Below are 21495 nucleotides of genomic sequence, written 5' to 3'. Positions count from 1 at the left end.
GACAACACTCAATCTTAGAGACGGCCAAACTAATCAGCAAATGACAACCTTCTCTTCTATTCCTCACTCCCTTCAGTTTCCTAGTGTTAAAAGTGTTTGTCCAGATACTCACTGCACACAGGTCACAATCTCTCCCTTTGCTGTTTTGTATAGATGACCATGTCCATTAACTAAATTTTGTTCTGCTAGGAATTATTTCTCTTACTGCTGTCCCTTATGTCCACATAAATGCAAGCATAAATGCTGTGCCCTAAAAAAGCTGTGAAGTGAAATACCCCAAATCTGAACTTACACTACGTATGATCTCACAGCTGTCAGTGTACACTCATCATTCAGCCTGGGAGGAATTCCCCACAGGCTTGTGGATCTCTCAGACCTGCAGCAGACTGGACCCAGCACATCCAAACCTCCCACTGTTAATGTGGGTGGGATCCTGCTCAGTAAGAAGTCTCAACAGAAGAAGCACCTCTGTACTGAAACCTTAATCTTGGGCAGATGACACATCCTAGAAAATGTTCTCTCTTGCTAAAAATCTACCTTTACATGTCTGTTAGAGAGTGAAGTTTTTCAGCCTTTTACATACGTTCTGGCAAAAGTCCCAGAGATTTCTCCAGAGCTTGTGCACAAACACTGCTGATGATTTAGCTCTGACCAGCGAAGCAGAGGAACACTGTTCAGCAATGTGGGAAACATATTTGTTGCTCTCCAGATCTTAATAAATGTGCCCGTGGTGTCATATAAAACACTTCACCCTAGCTTGTTTCCTCCACCGTGCAAGTTCTGTATCAGAAAATGAATGTGGAATAAAAATGCTTGAAGACATATTAAAATGAAAAAACTGGCAGACTTAAAAAACTACCTCCTTCTATGTGCACTGTGAAGACTTTGAAATGACCAACTGAATCATCAAATTAGAGCCACACACTTTCAGCCAAGCCATGTACTTGGATTTGCATGACACAGGCTCAGCTCTTCTCTTGGTTTCTGAAGGTAAATGAATCTTATCCTGGAAAGCCCTGGTGGTACTAAGAAGCACAGACATGCAAGGAGATTAATCTCTTAGATTAAGGGAGACACCAGGGAGCACTACCACACGGATACTGCTACCGCCCTTAACAAAAAAAAGATAATAACTTAGTCCTGTGTTTCACTGTAGCAGCATCCACATTAACCTTGCAGCCCAAAGGTCTATTAAGCTGTCAGGATCATCCCAGGCTCCTTGGCTGATCATCACAGAGCTGTTTTGCTGCAGGATGCATCTGACAGCTGAGGGTGGTGCAGCAGAGACAGGCAGTGCTGAGGCATCAGGCCGTGTGTAAGCTGTAAGCTGTGCAGCAATGGAGCTACAAAATGGTGATACTTAGGAGCAAATGTATCCCTGTTTGCAAATCTGGCCCAGCAGCTCCCTGGGAAAAGGGAGGAAAAGCCATCTGGTGACTGCAGCATCTGGGAGTCACAGCCCATCCTGCTGAAAAGTCTTCCCTCTCCTGGAGCACATGTGCCTTCTCCTGGAGCACACGTGCCTTCTCCTGGAGCACATGTGCCTTCTCTCTGGCGTTACCACTGGATGCCAACACATAGCTTTTCACATGCCAAGTCCTTATTTGTATTAATCTGACAAAAAAAAAAAAAAACCAGAAAACAGGATAGAGAGCCCCTTATGGGCTAACTTGCAAGAAGCAGGCTAAAACAGTCTCTTATCCCCTTCTCTGCTCCCTGCAGCAGAGAGAACATGGCTTTTTGGGACTCCATCTGTACATCTCAAATCCTTCTCCTCCCTTACCTTAGTGCAGCAAGGACAAGGAGAGGCCTCACGGCTCCCCTGTGCCTTTGAGGTAGAATCTCCAGCTGCGAGGAGCTCTCAGAATTGTACCTTGTAGCCAGGTCTACCATGTGGCAGACTAGCTAGTTTCAGTGTTTATCTCTGCAGAATTAAGCACCTCCAACATAGTACGTGAAGTGTATTTGTGCAGTACTTAAAAAATTACATTGGAAGCACTAGAAGTTATTTACCATAGACGCTTCAGAAATTTACATACAAAATAAAGTTGTTGCCATCTCGTACTGGTAAGTGATACAGAAACAGGATTACAAATTGATTACAGTGTTCCAGACCTGCTGATAGACTGAATTGCAGAATTGTGTTCTTTTTAGCCTAACACAGGAAGATCATGGGGCACTCCCCCATCAGTACTTTAGACCAGACCTGCAAGTAGAGCTTGCATGTTCCTTCACAAATTCTCCAGTCCTCAAAACCACAGAGGTTATCCAGCCAGCAGGGACTGGGAAGCCAGGGAGACATGGGCACTGCTCAGACTCCTGCTGAAGGTGCCTACTGATGGGAATTACCTAATTTCTTGTCAAGGATGGGTTGTGCACAGGTTTACTATTAAATAGTATCCTAGAAAGATTGCCAAAGCTCCTAAGCTCCAGGGTTTTGCCTTGTTAATGGAATTGTTATGAGGACAGCTGGTACACCATTGATTTCACGGTAGCAATACTGGAAGCAAGAAGAAATATTTGTCATGGCTTTAATGGAACCAATGCCCATGTATTTAATTTGCTAGTCAAGCCAACAATGAGGCCTTGCTGAATTAATAGCACCATGGGAGAAAGGTACAATCTCTATGAAAATAACACAGCCCTGACATTAAGCAACTGCAGAAACCTAAGAAACTATTTTCTTGCTTTTAAAAACATTTGCCAGTTAAAAACCCCAAACCTAGGGACTCTGATATCCCTATGACTTACTGTTTAGTTCCCAGAATGACAGTAAATTTAAAAGACAATTTTCAGTCAAGATACATCTTCCATGCTATTAATAAATCCCTTCTGTACATTCTACAGCATCAAGCACACAATACAGCACATGGAGCAGTATTTTAAGCTCATCTGCTGTAGGACCCTTCAAAGACAATTTCTCCACCAACAAGTGCTGGAAATTGCATAAACATCCTGCAGCTTTTAAAAAACCCAACTCATGTTTAAAAAGCACAAATGCTTCCCAGAACTTGAATTATTTAACCTGGATAAAGGATCTTGCAGTCTTTTCATAGCTGTTGCTGACATTTATGCAGACATGCATCACTTCCAGTGCCATGATGCTGGCATTTTGACAGTCTCTGTGCTCCCCTCTTTGTGTAGTTGTTTCAACATGCTTCAAGCTGTTAGGTGTTTTTAGTGCAAGCAGAGCTGAGCCCTGCCTATTTCATACACTGACAAGCTGAGGGGAAAAAACAGCTCCCAGGGCGACTGAGCACTGGAAAGAAGATGAGGTTTGCTGTTCATCCTACAGGTCACACAAGTATGGCTAGGCAAACAGTGTCTCTGGGCCTTTGCTCCAGCTCCTTATGCTGCCTTCAGCCAGTTTTACAGGAGTTAAGCCAGTAATTTCAGGTAACATTACCTTGCCTCTCACTGCTATAAAGCAAGAGATGCAGGTCAATGGCGTGCATGTGGACTATATCTTCAGGATCTAATCTGGTCTCATACCCATACCAAACTGATAAATCTGCTGTTTGTACACCTTACTACAAGCTACTGAAGCAGATTCATGGTCCTTGGAGAGGTCAGATAGGTTGATCTCCACACAGGAAGAAAAAAATGGAATTGTTCTTGAATTCCTTCAGTTTCTTTTGAACTGTGAGCAGCTCTGTCACATTGCAGATACTCTGCTTCAAAATCCCCATGGTAAAGGCCACACTACAAGACTGTACCCAGAGAGAGGAATCCTGTAGTGCTGGTGATGAATTGGGCACTCTGGTAATTTACGGGCAAGTAATGGATGGTTTTCAGGGCATATTCTATGTTTAAAGGCAGCATATGAACAAGACTTTCCAAGCTGACATATTTTCATAATTTCCAAACCTAACTTGTTAATGGATAGAGATCTGGTTACAGAAGCCCTCTACACGAGCACGTGCCAGATTAACCAGTGAAACAGCTTAATCTTTTCCTGTGTCCAGCACCCTTGGTGAGACAGGTTCAATGGGCACCCTTGGCCGTCTCCTTGTACATTCACATTCCTCCTTAAGTACCTGTCCTGAAGCCCTTGAAGTCACCTTGAGCTCCTTCTCTTGACAAACAGGACAGCAAGCTGTAAGACCTTTGTTGCAACAACTTGGACATGTCAGGACAAGCTGCCGGCAGTGCTGACTGGAACAAAGTTTATACTGGTCCCACAGCACCCCACAGTATCTGCATGCTGGAGGGAGGAGGAAAAAAAAAAGGTTAACACCCACACTGCTCTGGCTGCTCCCTTGCAGAGGGCTTGCCAAGGCACCCTGGGGCTGCCAGCTCTCATTTAAGAGGCCACTGTCTTGCAGGTTTTTAATTCCTGTTTAGCTTGATCTTCTAGAATCTAGTTCAGTTTAGAACATTTTTGACACACTTAAGACAGTTTTCCCTCTGGAAAAGAAGGGAGTAGCTCACTAGTGCTTTCTCTAGTTCTGAATAGACAGATATAGAGATTCTTACTGATAAGAGAAGAAGAAAGACATGCAGGTGGCAACTAAGCCAGTATGCAGGAATGTCACCTGCAGAGGAAGGGGATGCCATAGAACTTCCTTCCATCTATAAATAATGGCTTGTGCAGGCAGGATGCCATATGCAGTCCTGGCAGAGTCCTTCCAGAACATTATGGGTTTTAACTCTTTAACTGAAAGATACAGCCCAGTTTTAGCTGTACCAAGAAGGTGCATATCACAGCACTTCCCCTTGAAACTTCCATAGGGATGGCTGTTTTGTATCCAGAGTATGTTCTGTTTCCATACCAAGTCAGGCCCCTTCAAGATGTATAGAGTAAATGCAGAGGAGGAATGGGAGTAATCCTCGAAAAGTTACCAACTCAGAAAAAAAAAATAGCACTGCTTCCTTAGAAAAAGGGCTGGAGCCAAATTCCAGCTACTTGTATCTGGCAACTGCTAGCAAAATAAGACATTACTTAATTTGCAGTAATTGAAGAGCAATCCCAGCCAGAAGATCAGGCAATGGTTTCAACAGCTTCAACTAGAGGCCACTGAAATTCCATGGGATATAGAATTTCTTAAACATGAAAATAACAAATTGCTATAAAGCATAGGTGCCACTACTCTCCCAATACCTGGAAGTCTTTGTTGATATTCTGTGAGACTGCTGAAGCAGAGGACTGCTGGTAGCAGGAGAACTATTTAAGACTTTGGTCACTTGGCCAACCACAGTCTAGTCAGCACTGTGGGCTGGTGCTAACAATGGCTGTAGTGCTGGACATCTGCCTCCAAAGGTGCAGATGGCTCGTAACAGAGCTGCTCTGCAGGGGATACTTCTTCTACTGCTCCAGTTTTAGTGAACTCTTGTAAGTGACCCCTTTTCCTCTCGTTTCTGTTTTACATGTTAAAGCACATGTAAAGCACACGTACATGTTTACATCTAGTGCTGGCAGTCATCAGGAGAAGTGACAGCACTACGAGATCAAACCAAGTATGAGGAAGAACTACACAGGCCAGTTTGCCTGTCCCTATCCTGCACACCTCTGGAAATGATTGCAATAGCTTCCCAGCCTTCTGCACTTACATTATCTAGTCCTACCTGAGATGACATCTTCATTGGAACAAATGGCGTAACGATCATCAAATACAAACAGCTTCCCCCTGTAGAATCCATCTGGAAACTCTTCTAGGTACTTGTGAATTCCACCTTTTAGCTGGTAAACCTCTCTGCACACTGCCTGTTTAAAGCATATTAGCAGAAAAACTGAAGGAGACCACAGCAGTGGTGGTGTGCCAGAGTTCCCAAAGCAAATGCTGTAAATGCCAGGGGTCAGTGAGAAGCAGCAGCCCCTCAGTGACCATCAGATGGCACCACGTGCAGCCACAGCTTTAGGCAGTGCCACCAGGGAGTACAGGGCAGCTCCACAATGCTGGCTTGCTGGAATGAACCCAACTCTTCATTTAATGTTACACTCAAAAGAAGCTGGTAGCCTCCTCACTTGAGGAAGGTCTGCTATATCACAGATCAAATGCTTTTCGATCTCCATGAACTGCTGCTTTTTATTCAGTATTTATTTAGTTAACAGTTAGTAGAAGCAGAATTTCGCAGGTTCACATTGATGCAGCTGAAAAAAGAACCCCAAGGTTTGAATCTCTGGAGAACCTTTGTGTTCTGTTTCCTTGATCCCTGGGAGAAGGATCCAGGAGAAGAGTAGGATGGAAATTTTAGAACACAATTAGAACAATGCACTGTGCTGAATTTAGTTCTGGGAAAAGCACTGACTGGCTAATTTTCACCACTGTGAGATGCTCAAGCTGTGCAGTAATGACCACAGAGCATAACCTAGACAGTCTGTGGAAACACTGCAAAGTATTTTCAAGCCCTCCTAAAACAGTCCTACAAATATCTCTTCTCAGGAAATGGGCTATATAATTATTTTCACTGCTGTGACACTAGTCCACACAGGTCATACTGAGCCACTCTCAACTATCCAGGTCCTTGACTGACAGCGTGAGACAAGCACATGTCAGAGGCATTTATCTCCCCACCTGAGCATTCTGCAGTTTGTGAACAGTAAAAATTCACCAGCAAGACAAAAAACAGGTGACCTTAAAGCAGCCCCAACTCCCCAATACCTGTGCCCTCAGAATGACATCTTACCTTGCTCCTGAGGTAAGCAGAGCCTCTTTCACAGCGAATCCCTCCTGTGCAGTACATTAGGACACGCTTGTCTTTAAAAAGCTCCAGGTTTTCATCTACATAGCTTGGAAAATAGCTGAACTTCCTGATATCTGGAGCCAGACAGCCCTGGAAATGTCCCTGCAATTACAACAGATGGCCATGCAACTGGTTACAAGCACTGGTAAGGTCTGTGCCTCAAACCAGAAGAAGTAACAAACGTTTGGGTTGGAATATTCAGCTCACTGCAGCTGCTTCAGGCAGCTCCTCAGCTGCATTTATGCATCAAAACATATGTTAAAATCTGTAGGAGGATTCTGGACACAGCAAGTCTCCTCATCAAAAGAAGAGAGAGCTAAGTCAAACTTTCAGAGAGAAGACAAACCACAACAGTGCATGAGGGGTGGTGGTTGTGACAGCAGGATGCCCCTTTCTTTTTGACAGATGGGACAAGACAAAAATTGCTAAAATACATGCCTACAAATTAAGCTACTTCAAACATTCATTCTCATGTTGTATGGACCTCTTTGCTTTCTTTCTGCCCCACACTGTATTAAGCACTTGGCCAGGCAGGCTCCATCCTGAGTTGCTGGGCAGGTCCTCTACTGCTTGTATCTAATATTCATTACTAAACTGCACTCTGTACATATTACAGTCAAGCTGGAGAATGTAATCTCTTCTACAGAAAGGTTACAGCCTCACAATCATAAAATACTACACCCCAGCACCTGTAAAGAAGCAGGCAAGCAGCACTTACTATTTTACTTTCATAGAAGTTCCGACAGTCCAGCAAGATGGTATCACTTTGTCCTTGAGTGGCCTGAGACAAATACTGTTCTACTTCTCTATGAAATTCCTGAGGGGATAAATGGATTCCTTTAACAAAACAAAACAAACAAACAAACAAAAAAAAAAAAAAGGAGAAAAAAAAAAGGGGAGGGGGAAGAGAAGTGAGAAGCAGAACTATGAAACAATGTCACAAATGAGATCACTGATCCAGATTCTCCTCAGATTTCCAAACAAAACTTTTTTGTAATTAATCACAGACTTTTCATCCCAACTCAATCAGCCAAGTTTATCCATGTTTGGCTTTCTACTGGCAAATGAAAGTTCTTCTGTTGTTCCCTACAATGGAAGAAGCAGCAGACAGCTACTTATCTCTATGATCTTTTGTCACCCCTCTGGCTACTCTTACAGCTGCAGAAGAGGCAGTGACATGTGCCACTTCTCTTTGCTCATATGTCATTACACTTCGAGGTGCAGAAATGCAATTTTTAATAAACTCTTCCTGATAACAATAGAAAATGTCCATAAACATGTATTACTTTCAGCACACTTTACATAAAGTTTCTCAATTTTCAGGGCTTAGAACTCTTAATCCACTGAAAAACTAAAAAGCTCAACCAGCTAAATCCTTTACTTTATTAAAAAACACCCTTACAAGCAGCCTGCCAGAGTAATAGGAACCATCTCCATGAAAAGCTAGAAAAAGAGCAGGAAAAAGGGTAAAAAAGGAAAGAAATAGCCAAACACACAGCCCACAAACTACTAAAAAATGGAAACAAAAAATAATCCTCTTCCAAATCCACAAAAAGATGCTGTACAAGTTTGGCACCAACAAACCCTCTTGGTGGAAAAAAAAAGCCCAAAGCTGCTCTGTTAATTGCTATTTGCTGTGCTCCTCTTACCACCTATGTAAGCATCCTTAAAGCAAATCCACAGCCAGAACACCTTATCAGGCGTAATCCACACTAAGCAGCTACAGTTAGCACAAAGCAAATGCAGCCAGATGGAGTTCATGCAGAACTTGGATCTGCTCAGTCCAAAAGGCAGGAGCATGGCTGTTGGCACCAAAACCAGTGAAGCCAAGTCAGCAGCCCCTACTGCTCCATGTCATTGGAACTCTCCCACAAAACCTGCAGCTAATTCCGAGGTTTTCTGAGGCAACTATACATCTGGCTAGCCAAAATCTAGGCCAGCAAATTCTCTGCACCAGTAGCTTTTGACTACCACTAAGATATCAATTTCTGTATCTATTTCTCCTGTGTCCTGGTGATTGTGCAAATGGAAGTATTTTTGATGAAGGATTTTACTCCTCACTCATCTCTCACCTGGGTGAGAGGCTTTATTTTTTTTTTTAATTACATAAACTTACCAGTTTCCTTATAAGACACTATCTTTGGATCAATGCCCATAGGTACAATTTCTTTGAATACTCCAACTCGAAGGTCTGGGAAACAATGAGCTCCTCCTGCACTGCTCTAGGAAATCAAACACAAAAAAAAAAATTCACCAAAATTTTCCAGGTGTCAAAATTAAAATTACCCACTCACCTTAATTCTACAGATCATTAGAATATGAAAATATCTTTGTGGCTGAGGGAAAGAAGTGTCTTTCCTAGTAGTTGAAATCCACACTCTAAATCCTGAAGTTAAGGCAGTGGACCCCTACATCACCTGGAAGTCTTAGGCCCAATGACTGCAGGTGAGACAGACAGCATTGGTTGGAAGTGCAGGGATGTAGACCAAACCTCAGTCAGCAACATGTTACTAGCACTTATTGTGAGAAAGTTGAGGCCCCTACAAAAACATGCTGATCCTGGCAGGAATATTAAATAGTGTCCTCCAGTAATGGATCCGGTTGCCACCTGCAGGCCCTGCAGTTCTCTTCATCCCTCTGGCAGAGGACACAAGCACAGCTGTGCCTGCAGTCGTGCTGTGTGAGAGGGGAGCTGCAGTGCTCACGCGTGTGACGGACGTGTAAGGGAGGTCAGCCAGGCACAAGATTTCTTAACAGCGGAAGCTGGCACCTCCCTCTCCCCTCAAACTCAAGTGCGGGATTTCCCCTTCAGAAGTCCTGGTATGCCCTTTATTGGTAGGCACCCCCACTGCAGGCTACAGGGAGAGAGAATTTCTGCAGGCCTGAGCCTCAAACATGGCTCAGGCATCGTCAAGTAAATAAACACTCAAGAAGTGCAGCTGTGCAGCAGTGCTCCAACTATTACAGAAATCAAACACAGGAACTGTAGTGGCCACTGGGTATGTTTACAGCCCCAAGCACGGTTGTCACTCCTGTATCCCATGTCTTCATGGCACAACAACCTGAAAGCCTCACTCACTCGGGCATACAACATTCAGAAGGAACTGTGAGACAGCAAACAGAGTATTCCACTAATGCATGAACACTGATGCCCAGAGAGATCATGCAAGGTTGAAGGTTTTGCCAAGGTCTGGTAAAATTCCATCCCTGTTTTTTTTTTGTATCTACATGTGACTAACACAACTCCTCCTGAAATTCAGCCAAGCATAACAGACACTTTTAAACCTAAGACTGAATCATCACTGCAGCTCAGCATGGAATTTGAGTTTTGCAAATTTCACTAACTCCTTTGATCTAGTTGTTTATGAAAAAATAATAGCATTCCCTGCAAATAAAATTGTGGAGAAGAGCTGCTGCTTAAGCAGCAGCTTTCCTTCCTTGCAGAGAAACCAGAACCTACAATGGTTGGCAGCCAAAGCCTACCAAAATGCCATACAGTGCACCAGCCACTGCTGCCCTCATCATCTGAGGACAGCAATCAGTACATATGCTTCAGCCAGGCACTAAGTGGAGTAGGAAGAAATCTCTTGAAAGTCCCTGTGTGTTTTCTCTGGAGGATACCCAATCCATGGAACTAACAGCGCGCCTATTTGGACACCAAAACTTTCATGAACCTAAGCCAGTAGTACTGCTTCCAGTCAAAGCAGGGTGAAGAGGACAGTGTGCAAACACTTTGCTGGGCTAAGCATATGTCACGATGCCTGCCCAGTCTGGAGTAAATGCTTGCTGCAGAATGGGGCTTAGGCACACTCCCTCACTCACCTGTAGTGGGGGGCTTTGCAGCTGCACCCAGAGGTGCCAAAGCTTGTAGCAGCTGCTAACACTGCCCATGGAAACTCCCAATTCTGGTAAAAACCAGCACAGATTATGGTTAAGATCCACCTACTCAGGTAAGTGGTGGGGGAGCAGAACTGGCAGAAGTAATACTAAGAAAGGGAAGAAAGGCTCTACTTATTTCTTGAAAATTAAATTACCTGCATTAACAATGTCTATATAAAAATTGTTTTTTCATACCTTGAAATCCTCTTGACACAAAATGTTTTTGAACAAAGGCTGGGAAAGCATAACTTTAATGTAGAGACTGGTAGCTACTTTGCTTCCACCAACTGTCCCATTAATTCCTTCTGAAGCAACTCGTACCTAGGAGGCAAGAGGAGAAGCTGGGGCTGAACCTTACTTACAGCAAGAGATCACAGCGAAATCAGCAAAATATGACTGGGTGACAAAGGGCAGGCACAGGAGCATGTTCAGAAAAGAGACTACTGAATCGGGAAGGACAATATGGTTAGAATGAAGTTGAACATGAAGACAATAAACAGAGAAAAACCCTCAACAATCCAGTAATCATTTCTCAGCCATTTTAAAAGAATCACATCAGGAGAGTCAGAGAAGTCCACTCACTAAAAGGAAAAATGCTGTATAAACAGAGAAATTGCTGTCTGCAAATCCTGCAGTCAGCATTAGAATTCCCACTGGAAGTTGCCTCAGAAAGAACAATAGGCTTGTGCTGCATGACTCACAGCTAAAAAAGAAAATGTGAATATGCATAACATTGTATCTAATATTAAATTTCGGGATGAGTCATTTTATCTCCAGCACTGACAAATGAACAAAACCTCTGAAATGGGGATGGGGGGAAGGGGGAAAGACTGAATATAAGAAGCAAGGAAAAAACCAACTGATTGGGAAGGTGAATGCTGTATCTGTCTTGGATGAAATGGAAAAAAAAAAGAAGAGTAACTGGAGCAAAACACCAACTACCAGACAACACAGCTGAGCAGAAAAAGAAGTGAATCCATGATGACACTTCACCCCCAGACCTGTGCTGATGCACCACTGGCAGAGAGCAAGAAGCTACTTAGGAAGACAAATCACAGATAAAAGGAGCCTCCTGCTCCACACTGCCCTCCTTCTCCCCACAGATATCCTAGGAACATCAGCTTTGTGAGGTAAAATTCACCTTCTCCCAGAGCATCCACAGGCCAGCTACACAAGCAACTCATGTTGTTGGTCCAGCCTGCCAGGAGTGAAGAGAACAGACTGTGCAGGAAAGAGAACTGCTACATCATGGAGTGGTCTAAGGTGCTGGCTGCTCACACCTAATTCCTGACAGTATGGTTTGCAGGCTGGCGTAGCCACTCTGTCTGGGAGCCCAGTGTGCGCTGAGGAGGAAGGATAACAGGTGACCAGCGCAGGTGGCCAGCGAGTGGGGCAGGCCCAGACACATGCTCTCCCTCCAGCTGCGTTGTGCTGTGCTGCAGGCGCCCTTCAGCCCCAGGATGCACCACCCAGCCTGCTAATGCCAGCTGAGACACCTGCATGAGCTCCCTGCTGACACTGGTGATAAAGCCACTTTCATTGCCTTGCCTTTATCAAAAAACACATCTTTATAGAAAAAGGCGCATTTCTCATGTGAATATCCTTTCTGGTTGATGGCAGGAGTGATAAAAAGACTCATTTTCCCATTTCCATGGGTAAAACTGATGGAAATGGGGTAACCCTTGCAAGGACAGGGTCTGCACTGTGTGCTGCTTGTCAGGTTCACTCAATGCCACACAGCCCAAGGTTCCCTGCATCAAAAAGAATTTAAGATTATCTGTATTTCTTTTTCTCTGTTGTGATAGCTCTTATATAGAATTCTAAAAGATACTTTACCAAGTCTGAGTGCCTCTCTTAATGGGATCACAACAGACTAGCACTTTGTGGTGCAAAATACAGCTGGTTCTCCACATAACACATCACCCTACACTAAATAAAGATGTGTGGGTTTTTCTTAAGAACAGAACCATTGCTTCAAACCTTACCTTGCCAGTGAGATGTAGATGCTGACACAAGGCCTTTTGCCAAGCACAGAGTTTCTCTGGATCCCTCACCTCACAGTAACAGTAATAGAGAAGTACGTCTCCCACCTGGCTGCCCACAGCATGGCAAAGGTAAGCAAATAGAAAAAGAATGTTAAGAAAGAAAAAAATTACACTATTAGCAGTAACCATTCAGAAAGCAGACAATTTTATTTTGGCAGATCCCTCAAACAAACTTTGGAGGGATTAGCACTACTGTATTTCAAACAGAAGGAATCTTAACCAAAAAAAGCTCCCACACTTCTAATTCTCGAGTCTAGTTACAAAGTGAACTTTGTACTCTCACTGCCAGTGGCCTACCATATGCTCTCCCCACACACAGAACACAAGAATTGCTGACTTTTGTGCACACAAGCAAGACATTAAATGCTTGCTTTGCCAAAATGGCACTTGCTCAAGCACTTGAGCTGTTTAAATTTAAAAAGCCAAAGCTTTTTGTGAGATTGCATGTTCCCACATTTTGTGCAGCATAAGCCGAACTCTGTCACAGTCAGAAATGTTTATTGTGAACCTCCTTCATAACTGAATGAGCCCTTCAGGAACCTGAACGAACAGCAGAAAGGAAGCCGTGCAGAGCATATCCTGCTGTTCTGCCCTTCTCTGTTGCAGTCCTTCCTTGCAGATCCAAGCTGTGAAATAACACCCAAACAGGCCTGCTTTAGCAATACAGGATGATATAGTTCGGATAGTTCTATCCACCATTAAAAACAGCAAGGAGTCTAACACTTTATTATAAACAATACTCAGAGGATCTGAAGATCCAGAAGAATATTGGGGAAGACTTTTCCTGTATCTTAGAAGTGTCGCTTGACTGCATCTCATAAGAAGTACTATTGGCAGACGGTGACATACAGCCGCGTGCTCCGGGAGCTCCAGAGCGTTGAGGGGCTCCCTTACCTCGTCAGGTCCTCCTGGCTGACGTGGCTGGTGTCCGGGAGCGTCCAGGAGATCTCGGGGTTGCTGCAGGAGTGCCCGCTCGGCCGGGCCGCGCTGCCCGGGGGGCTGCCCGCGGCCTCCGCCGGCCCCGCGCCGAGCCCCGCCTGCCGCCCCACGTCCCCGGAGTGGTGCAGGGCCACGTGCCTGTGGATGCCGGGCAGCTCCTCGAATGCCTGCCGGCAGCACCGCCACCGCACGCCCTCTCCGCCGCCGGGACACCGCGACGCGGCCGGCACCTCCTTGGCTTTGACGAACAGGGAAAAGGCCTGGAACGCACCGCGAGCGTCCGCGTTACCGAGGTTACAGCGCCGCCGGCCCCGGCCCCGCGCCGGCCCCGACCCCGACCCACCTTCCTGCGGGCGGCCGCGCGCTGCTTCCTGCCCGCCGCGGCCCCCTCGGCGCTGCCCCGCGGCGAGCCCGGCCCGGCCGGCGCCGCCTCGCCCGGCACCATCTCCGCCTCTCCGCCGGGAAGCGCCCGCTGCCCTCCACCACCTCCTCCTCCTCCTCCCCCTATTTCGGGGCTGCCCCGGAAGGGCTCGGGTTCCTCAGGGAAGCGGGCGGGAGAGGCCGTGCCCGCCCCGGAAACAGCGCGGCCGCGGGCGGGGAAGCAGTGCGCTTGGTCGGCCCGCGCGAGGTGTCTCGGCCCAGTGCTTGCCGGAGCTCCGCAGCGCTCCGCACAGCTCCTCACCGCTCCTCACCGCTCTTCCCCGCTCCTCACCGCTCCTCACCGCTCTTCCCGGCTGCTCCTCTCCGCCGCTCCTTGCCATGTCACGGCGGCGGCACAGCGACGACAGCGATGGTGAGCCCCGCGTCCCCCCCGAGGTGGCCGGGCAGGGAGGGTGGGTTGGGCGGGATGGAGCAGCGGCGGGATGGAGGAGCGAGCAGCAGGGTTTCTGCGGCGTGGGTAACGCTGTGCTCGGTGTGTTGTCGGAGCAGGGCAGCCGCACAAGAGGCGGAGGACGTCCGAGCCGTCGGAGATCGAGGAGAGGCTCGAGTCGCTCATCTGCAGGGTGGGAGAGAAGGTAGGCGGGCCGGCGCCTCGGGAGAGTTAAAGCCTTGTTTCCCTTCGCCCTCTCCCCTTCCCGTGCGTGGTGTGGGGGCACTTCGTCGGTAGTAGCGATCCCCCCAAAAAAATACTAATTTTATTAGATGGGGGGGAAAGTTGCCGGTTTTTTTGCTAAGCCACGTGCTGTGGCGGGTAGGGGCTTAAATCGTAGCATAGCGCTTCCCAAACGGCGATAAACGGCCGGAGGATAGTTACTATTATATCCAAGGATGGTGCTGATGGTTCTAGCCTGGGAAGGGTGTGGAAGAATTAAACGGTCTTCCTGCAGCATAAGTTTCCAGTCCCGACAATAGGGCTGATGGAGGAGGAGGGGGTGGCAGAACAAAAGATGATGATGCTCTGAAAAACAAGGTGTTGTTAATCAACGCTCAGCCACGCTACCGGGTGTTCCCGGGATGATGTTAGATCTTGCGTCCCTGGGGAAAGTTCCTAGCCGGGGAGCTCGGCGGTCGGGTGCAGCTCTTCCTCGGCAAGCGAGAACAGATCCTCGCTGCTGGTGGATTGCTGCCCTGAAAAATGAGGCGACATGAAAGGATGCTCTTGTCCACCTTCATTGGCCTGCATGTGAGAGTTGGACTAGCTCGTTTTGCCTGGTTGATAAAACGCTTGTTTTTTTAATTTTCATTTTAGAGTAATTCGTCTTTGGAGAGCAACCTGGAGGGCCTAGCCGGTGTTTTGGAAGCTGATCTACCAAATTACAAAAGCAAGATACTACGAATACTGTGTACTGTGTACGTATTGAGAAGGTCTGGGAATGTGGGATGTGCTGTTGTTGTGCATAAGTTTAGTGTTTAAGGTAGTTCAAAAGCCGTGAATAGCTTTAGTTCCTGATTGCTGTCATAGCCTAGAGTTTGTCTTACTACAAATGAAATAAATAGAGGAACAAGCTCATAACTTACTGGGTGTAATTCAAGCTCGAAGCAGGTAGATGAAACATTAGAACTGGTCTGCAGTGGCTGTGGGAACACGGCAATGCCGGGCAAAATCGTGTTTCACATTAAGTGCTTAATACCACCGAAGTGGCTGCTAACAGCTGCCTTTGTTGTTATCTGCAATGATTTCTCGCACCTTCGTCTTCCCTGGCTGGCAAGTGCTCACGCCTTTGTAAGCCCGTTTGCTAGAGGAGAGGAACTGGGAACGAGAGGAGCAGAAACCAGGATCTCTGGTGGCTGCCAGCTCTCCTTCCTCTCCCTCGCAAAGTGCAGAAGCAGAGGTGCCATGTCAGGGTCACTCGGTGATGTTGAGGGAGGGATTGTGCAGGATGTGTTGCAGGAGGTGAGACAATTCCGAAGGAAGGGTGTGGTGGCAGACTATTGAGCCTGTGCTAACATTTTGCAGATACTTAAAGTCTATTTTGTAGCAATATTTTTATTAAGGGTAAGTAGTGTGCTTCCACCCGGGGCAGCAGACAGATACCGCTTATAGTATACTTACGGGTATACAAAAATGGTTGAGGTAATGCTGTGTAATAAAATTTATTAATTGCGAACTTGAAACAACTTTTTGCATTCTCACAATAAATTCTGTCACTAATATTATTTGTTCAACCCTCCGGTATAGTCAGCACTTAGATACAAATGAAAAGCAAATGTTTTAGCACAAGAAATTGATAGCAGCTGTCTTTTCTGATTTTCTGATTTCCTCATGAGGCAAGTTTGTCTTACAGCAGGCAGATTCTAAGATGCTATGTTGTGGCCAATTGGCATGGGATGAACAAACAACTAACACAGTATTTCTTTTTCTGTGTCAGTGCACGTCTGCTACCAGAGAAGCTTACTGTTTACACGACATTGGTGGGCTTGCTGAATGCCAGGAACTACAATTTTGGCGGGGAATTCGTAGAAGCCATGATTCGTCAGCTTAAAGAATGTCTGAAAGTCAACATGTATAATGAAGCTGTGCATTTAGTGAGTGGAGTTTTATTTGTCTGTTTGTTTCATGTCCTTTTTCTTTCCTCCTTTCGCCTTTTTGTTACTTACAATGTGTGTTTCTGTGTCTTTTGCCATCAATGTGCAGTACACTGTAAGTATTCCAAGAGAAAATGTGTGTTATGTGAGAAGTATTTTCTTTCTCACGGACGAGGAGTCACATTACATTTGCAAATTTATTTCCAACAGTATCTTTTTCACAGTGAAAAATTAAATTTGTGTTAAACCGAGGTACTTTTCGCTGTTTGTCCTTCAGTCAAATGTAAAAGATTAAAAAAAAAAGTCAGTACACTTTCCTGGTATTCAGAGGTACATGACAATCTTGTGCCTTCTCTGGAAAAAAAATTGAAAAGAAAATGAACACTGTAGTTCTTAAAAGCTATTTTTGATGTCTGGTTGCATTCTTCTGATAAGGGGTAAAGATCAAGCAGTCAGTTTTAAGTGCTGGCTGTCTTTGAAACCATTTGCTCCATCCTTGCTGATTATAGATTTTGTCTGCTGTAAGGTATTAGACACCTCAGCAGTGTCTGATTTAGAAGCCCACTACCAAGTTCCCCACCTATTTATGAATCCCACTGGTGAAAATTAAGATTCCAGTCAAGAGACTGATGTTAAGTGAATTGTAGGACACTTTTACTAATAAGATCTAATTGCTAGAACTTCTGTTATTTTTATTGTCTGATACTGTATAGAATAGAGAGAAGTACCACTGTTTTCTTCTGTAATATCAGTTTGCATGTTTCGCACCATTGCTTAATTAGGAATATTAGCCTTGTGTTATTGCAGTGGGAGGGATTAAGGACATTAGAGTGAACAGTATATTAGGCAGCACGTATGATGCTTGTCATTTAAAGGTGAGTCTGTGCAGTGTGTAGTATTTCAGCCTTTGTGGTACTGAATGAGTATTATACTTTTATTAGTGGTTTGCATTAATAATTTAAGTAATGTTTATTTGTACTTGTGCTGCCAGCTTAAAAAGTACTAATTTAGAATGTTCTTTTTCTCTTTAGGTACGTTTTCTGTCCGATCTCGTGAATTGCCACGTAATAGCTGCACCTTCAATGGTAGCTATGTTTGAGAACTTTGTGAGTGTGACACAGGAGGAGGACGTACCCCAAGTAAGCAAAAGATCTGGGGGCTCCCTGGGCCTGTTTCACAGCTTGTTTGTACTGTTTGTTCGGTCCTTATGCTTAGAACAGGGAGGTTTTAGGGAGGGGAGCCTAAATGGATTGACACATGCAGTTTCCTGAGCATTAGTGAAAGGAGCCTGTGGCAATTGGGAAATACGTGCACAGTAAGAAAATATGGCAAAGTGGCCAAATTAAAATTTATTTTACCTTACTCTGGAAATTGCAGAGTGTGCCTAGCTTTTCTGCTGTACTGACCATTTGGAGAACTTTGAAAGTGATGCCATTTATCTCATTTTTTTTAAGTCTGCTTAACGCAGTTCAAGGGAAAAATTATACTTTTCAAGCATGAATATTTTTTTCTGATGCCTTCCCTGTCCAGTTGCAACTGCTCGTCTTTACATTCCTCCAAAACAACTTGCTGATGTTTTAAATGGAACTGCATGTGTACAGAATCTGCTGGAGCTTACTCACGTGTTGGTGTATTACCTTCCTCTAGGTGCGATGTGACTGGTATATGTTTGCATTTCTGTCATCTTTGCCTTGGGTTGGAAAGGAGTTATATGAGAAGAAGGATGCTGAAATGGATCGTCTCTTGTCTCAGGCAGAAAGCTATCTGAAGTAAGTTGTAACTGGTTACAAACACTCTCTTTGGTATCTGTTCAAGTGTGAAGTAATAGTCTTGATTAACGCTCACTTTAATGTATTCTAAAACTTTAGGTGTGAACCATTTTGTGGGGGGAACAAAGCCCTAAAAATGCACTAGGTGGAGAGATTTTTGAATTTGAAAAGTTTTGCAGTCTCGTTGAGTTCTAGGGTATGTTTAAGATCTTGTTCTGCTCATGATGAAGCACCTGGAGTTGTAAGTATGCAGTTAATACAGATAAATTGTTGCATTAGTGCTGTACATTGTGATTGCTTTCTGTCTAGGTGCTTCAAGTTAATGTTGTCAAGTTGCCATGACGGAGATATTTTAAGTATTGCAAACCTGATTTTTATCTACTGTAGACATTATCAGCTGAAGAGAATGAATAGTAGAACACACGTACAATAAAAACAAAACTGCTGCCCTAAATTAGTCTGATAAAGGTCATGTTTTCTCTCCTGTTTAAACAGACGCCGCCAGAAGATTCATGTACCCATGCTGCAAGTGTGGACTGCTGACAAACCACATCCACAAGAAGAGGTAATTAGACTTTACACTTCATTCCTTCAGAAAGCTGGAAAAATAATTTCATACTGAGGTGTTCTTTTATCATGAAATTAGGCATCTCTTAAGAGTGAATGCTTTGATTTGCCTGCTATTTGCCATTGATTCCAAAAAGTTCTGTGTGGGGAATTCTTTTCCAAGTATTGGGCTGAAATAAGAGGTTGAGTTGAGTAAGAAGGAGGGGATTCTGTTGTTTGCTGCAAGCCCCTGAAGAAAACTTATGAAGTGAATTGTAGTGTTTAATTTTGATCTGTAGGTTACAGGGCTTCATGTTAAAAGGACTTTTTGTGTGAAACTGTGAGCATGCTGGGATATTATGATGCTTTTAATACCACCAAAGAGTAGTGACTATTCTCTGCTGTAGTTTCTCTGGGGCTCCTGAGGTGCCTGTTGGTGTTTAAAAAATTGCCAGAAGTTAAATTTTACTGACACAAAGCTGTATGGATTCAGGAATAGTTCTGACATTTAGGGTTCTTAAATTATTTGTTGGTTTATTGAATCAGCAGTTTAAGAAACTTGGGTTTTTTTCTGGATATAGTAAGGAATGTATACATTTCAGATCATTCAGGAAACTGCCATTTTTGTTCAGAGATTCAGCAGATCTAATGTTTCTCACCTTTCCCTTCAGTATTTAGACTGCCTTTGGTCTCAGATTCAGAAATTGAAAAAAGACCGTTGGCAAGAGCGGCACATCCTGAGGCCCTACTTGGCTTTTGACAGCGTGCTCTGTGAGGCACTGCAACACAATCTGCCTCCCTTCACACCCCCACCCCACACTGAAGATTCTGTGTACCCGATGCCAAGGGTTATTTTTAGGATGTTTGACTACACGGATGACCCTGAGGTGAGTGATTGCCATGGGGAATGGTGAGTAGATTTCACAGATAGGTTCCTGGGGCAATATTGGTGAAAATGTGATGTATGTGATGTCCTCTTTCCCAGGACAGTGAGTGGTTGGAAGGTCAGCAGCAAAATTGAGTCTGCTGCCTTTTACCTTCGCTTACTGGCTTCTGGTTTTTGCAGTGGAGAAGACCATGAGTGTTTATTCTTTCCACTCTGTGGCTTTAGGCTAGGCTTCTTTAGTCTAGCTTAGCTGTTTGTTTTGTTTTTTTTTTTTTTTTCCAGTGACTTCACAAAGCAAGGGAAGAAGCAAATGCTCTTACAATCATGCAGAACAGAATCATGTTCTCTAACTTTGTTCTTATCTCTTCTTGTAATGAGTCCCACTATTCATTTTGTTTTAAACATGGGTGACTCTGAGGTTTGTGTGGAAATGTGTCATACCAGCTTTTTTAGTCCTCAAGGATACAGGGCAGCTGAGACCTCATGATGTTCAAGTGGATGTTGGGCAACTTTTTTTTACCTGTAAATGTATCTAAGAAAGCTTGCTGCCTGTGGTACCACTGCATTAGCAGTGACCTTCATCAATGTTCCCTTTTTCTTACCAGGGTCCTGTCATGCCTGGCAGCCACTCCGTTGAGAGATTTGTGATAGAGGAGAACCTCCACTGCATCATCAAATCTCACTGGAAAGAGAGAAAGACTTGGTAGGAGAAGCTTAGTACTGGGAGGCTGTGACACTTCTTAAATGCTACTGTGGCTTTGGTGCCAGCGGGGATATGACCTGCGCTGGTTAGGCAGGAGCTGCAGATAAACGTTTCTTGAAGCTGGTAGTGAAAGTTTATTTACTGCATTTATCTGTGCTGAAACTGTTGCCTGGAATACTGAGTACCCATAACATCCAGATAACAGAATGTCTAATCTAGAGAGCAGTAGTTTCTTGGGAAGGGAATCCCTTGGTAGTATGGCATATGCTGCAAAAAATATGCAGACATGCCTTATTCCTCATGGGACCTCTGTGGAAAATGTGGTTGTGTTGTGCTTCCTGGAATGCTGATTAGCTGGGGCAGTGAGCATGGAGCTGGTTCTTCTGCAGCTGACTCAGCATTGGTGTTTATAGACACCTCCTTGCTGTGCTTCCTGTGGGAATTACATGCCAGAGATAATTGACTTCACTCTGGGAAGTCACTGCTGGGCCAGATTTCATCAGTTTCAATTCAGCTGTGCCAGGAGGCAGTCAGGGCACTTTTCTTTATTTCTGCCCAAACACTGTCTGATGTAGATAATTGATAACCAAGATGGTTTGCCACAGCTGTCACACTTCTCTATGAAAACTAGCAAACCTAGAAGTAATGTTTTTGGTGATGGCATGTAATAAAATTTTGTGGTTGCAGCTGCTTGATCCAGCAGAAACTAGAGATTTGGTGTTGTTGCTGTTGCTGGGATAGTCTTCATTAATTCTCAGAGGATAGTAAAAGAGACGTACAAGATTTGCCAGAGGTAGTTGTTTGCTTTGCACAAGTGATAGGTGATAATGAGCTGATTAAAGATAAGGTATTTTAAACATAAGAGTTTCATCTATAAACATTAGCTTAATTGTATTTTCAAGTCATTCCAAACGTAAAATTGTTTGGGATAATTTTTTCCCCTTTTCATGTACACATGCTGCAATTACAGATCACTGTGATTTTCTGTGCTAAACCTTTGTGGTTTAGCAGGATAGGGTCCAAGCAGTGTTACTGCTGCACAGAGAGTACATTGTTACATATCATAGTTTAGGCAGT

At 44.5% G+C, this 21495-nt stretch overlaps 2 protein-coding genes across 2 annotated transcripts in view; one reads left to right on the top strand and one right to left on the bottom strand.

Moving 5' to 3' along the window:
• Positions 1-2798: 2798 nt before the first annotated feature.
• TSTD2 (thiosulfate sulfurtransferase like domain containing 2) lies at positions 2799-13992 on the bottom strand. The gene is made up of 9 exons (XM_058043280.1): positions 13891-13992; positions 13503-13807; positions 12549-12657; positions 10759-10884; positions 8801-8906; positions 7403-7521; positions 6628-6786; positions 5566-5704; positions 2799-4204 (listed from the first exon to the last, which is right to left on the bottom strand). Exons 1-9 carry the CDS (start codon positions 13990-13992, stop codon positions 3945-3947), a joined length of 1425 nt encoding a protein of 474 aa, XP_057899263.1. The 3' UTR covers positions 2799-3944.
• Positions 13993-14140: 148 nt separating this feature from the next.
• Positions 14141-21495, top strand: part of NCBP1 (nuclear cap binding protein subunit 1) — a 29588-nt gene continuing 22233 nt past the window's right edge. Inside the window, exons 1-9 of the mRNA XM_058044229.1 lie at positions 14141-14340; positions 14478-14563; positions 15238-15338; positions 16358-16514; positions 17546-17653; positions 18162-18283; positions 18779-18848; positions 19501-19716; positions 20321-20418. Of these exons, the coding sequence (XP_057900212.1) occupies positions 14307-14340; positions 14478-14563; positions 15238-15338; positions 16358-16514; positions 17546-17653; positions 18162-18283; positions 18779-18848; positions 19501-19716; positions 20321-20418 (992 nt within the window). The 5' untranslated portion in view covers positions 14141-14306. The remainder of the gene's footprint in view (positions 14341-14477; positions 14564-15237; positions 15339-16357; positions 16515-17545; positions 17654-18161; positions 18284-18778; positions 18849-19500; positions 19717-20320; positions 20419-21495) is intronic.

Source organism: Melospiza georgiana, chromosome Z (assembly GCF_028018845.1).
Source record: "Melospiza georgiana isolate bMelGeo1 chromosome Z, bMelGeo1.pri, whole genome shotgun sequence".
In the NCBI taxonomy this organism is placed as follows: domain Eukaryota; kingdom Metazoa; phylum Chordata; class Aves; order Passeriformes; family Passerellidae; genus Melospiza; species Melospiza georgiana.
The sequence above is the reverse complement of the archived record's forward strand: the minus strand, read 5'-3'. Positions and strand labels throughout refer to the sequence as shown.

Bases quoted from the DNA above. Each gene is read 5' to 3' on its own strand.
- TSTD2 (XM_058043280.1), bottom strand. From the start codon at position 13,992: ATGGTGCCGGGCGAGGCGGCGCCGGCCGGGCCGGGCTCGCCGCGGGGC. The intron at 8,907-10,758 runs GTATGAAAAAAC...TTGATTTCCTAG, and splicing joins TGTGTCAAGAGGATTTCAAG to AGCAGTGCAGGAGGAGCTCA. The intron at 6,787-7,402 runs GTAAGTGCTGCT...TTGTAATTGCAG, and splicing joins ACTTCTATGAAAGTAAAATA to GGACATTTCCAGGGCTGTCT.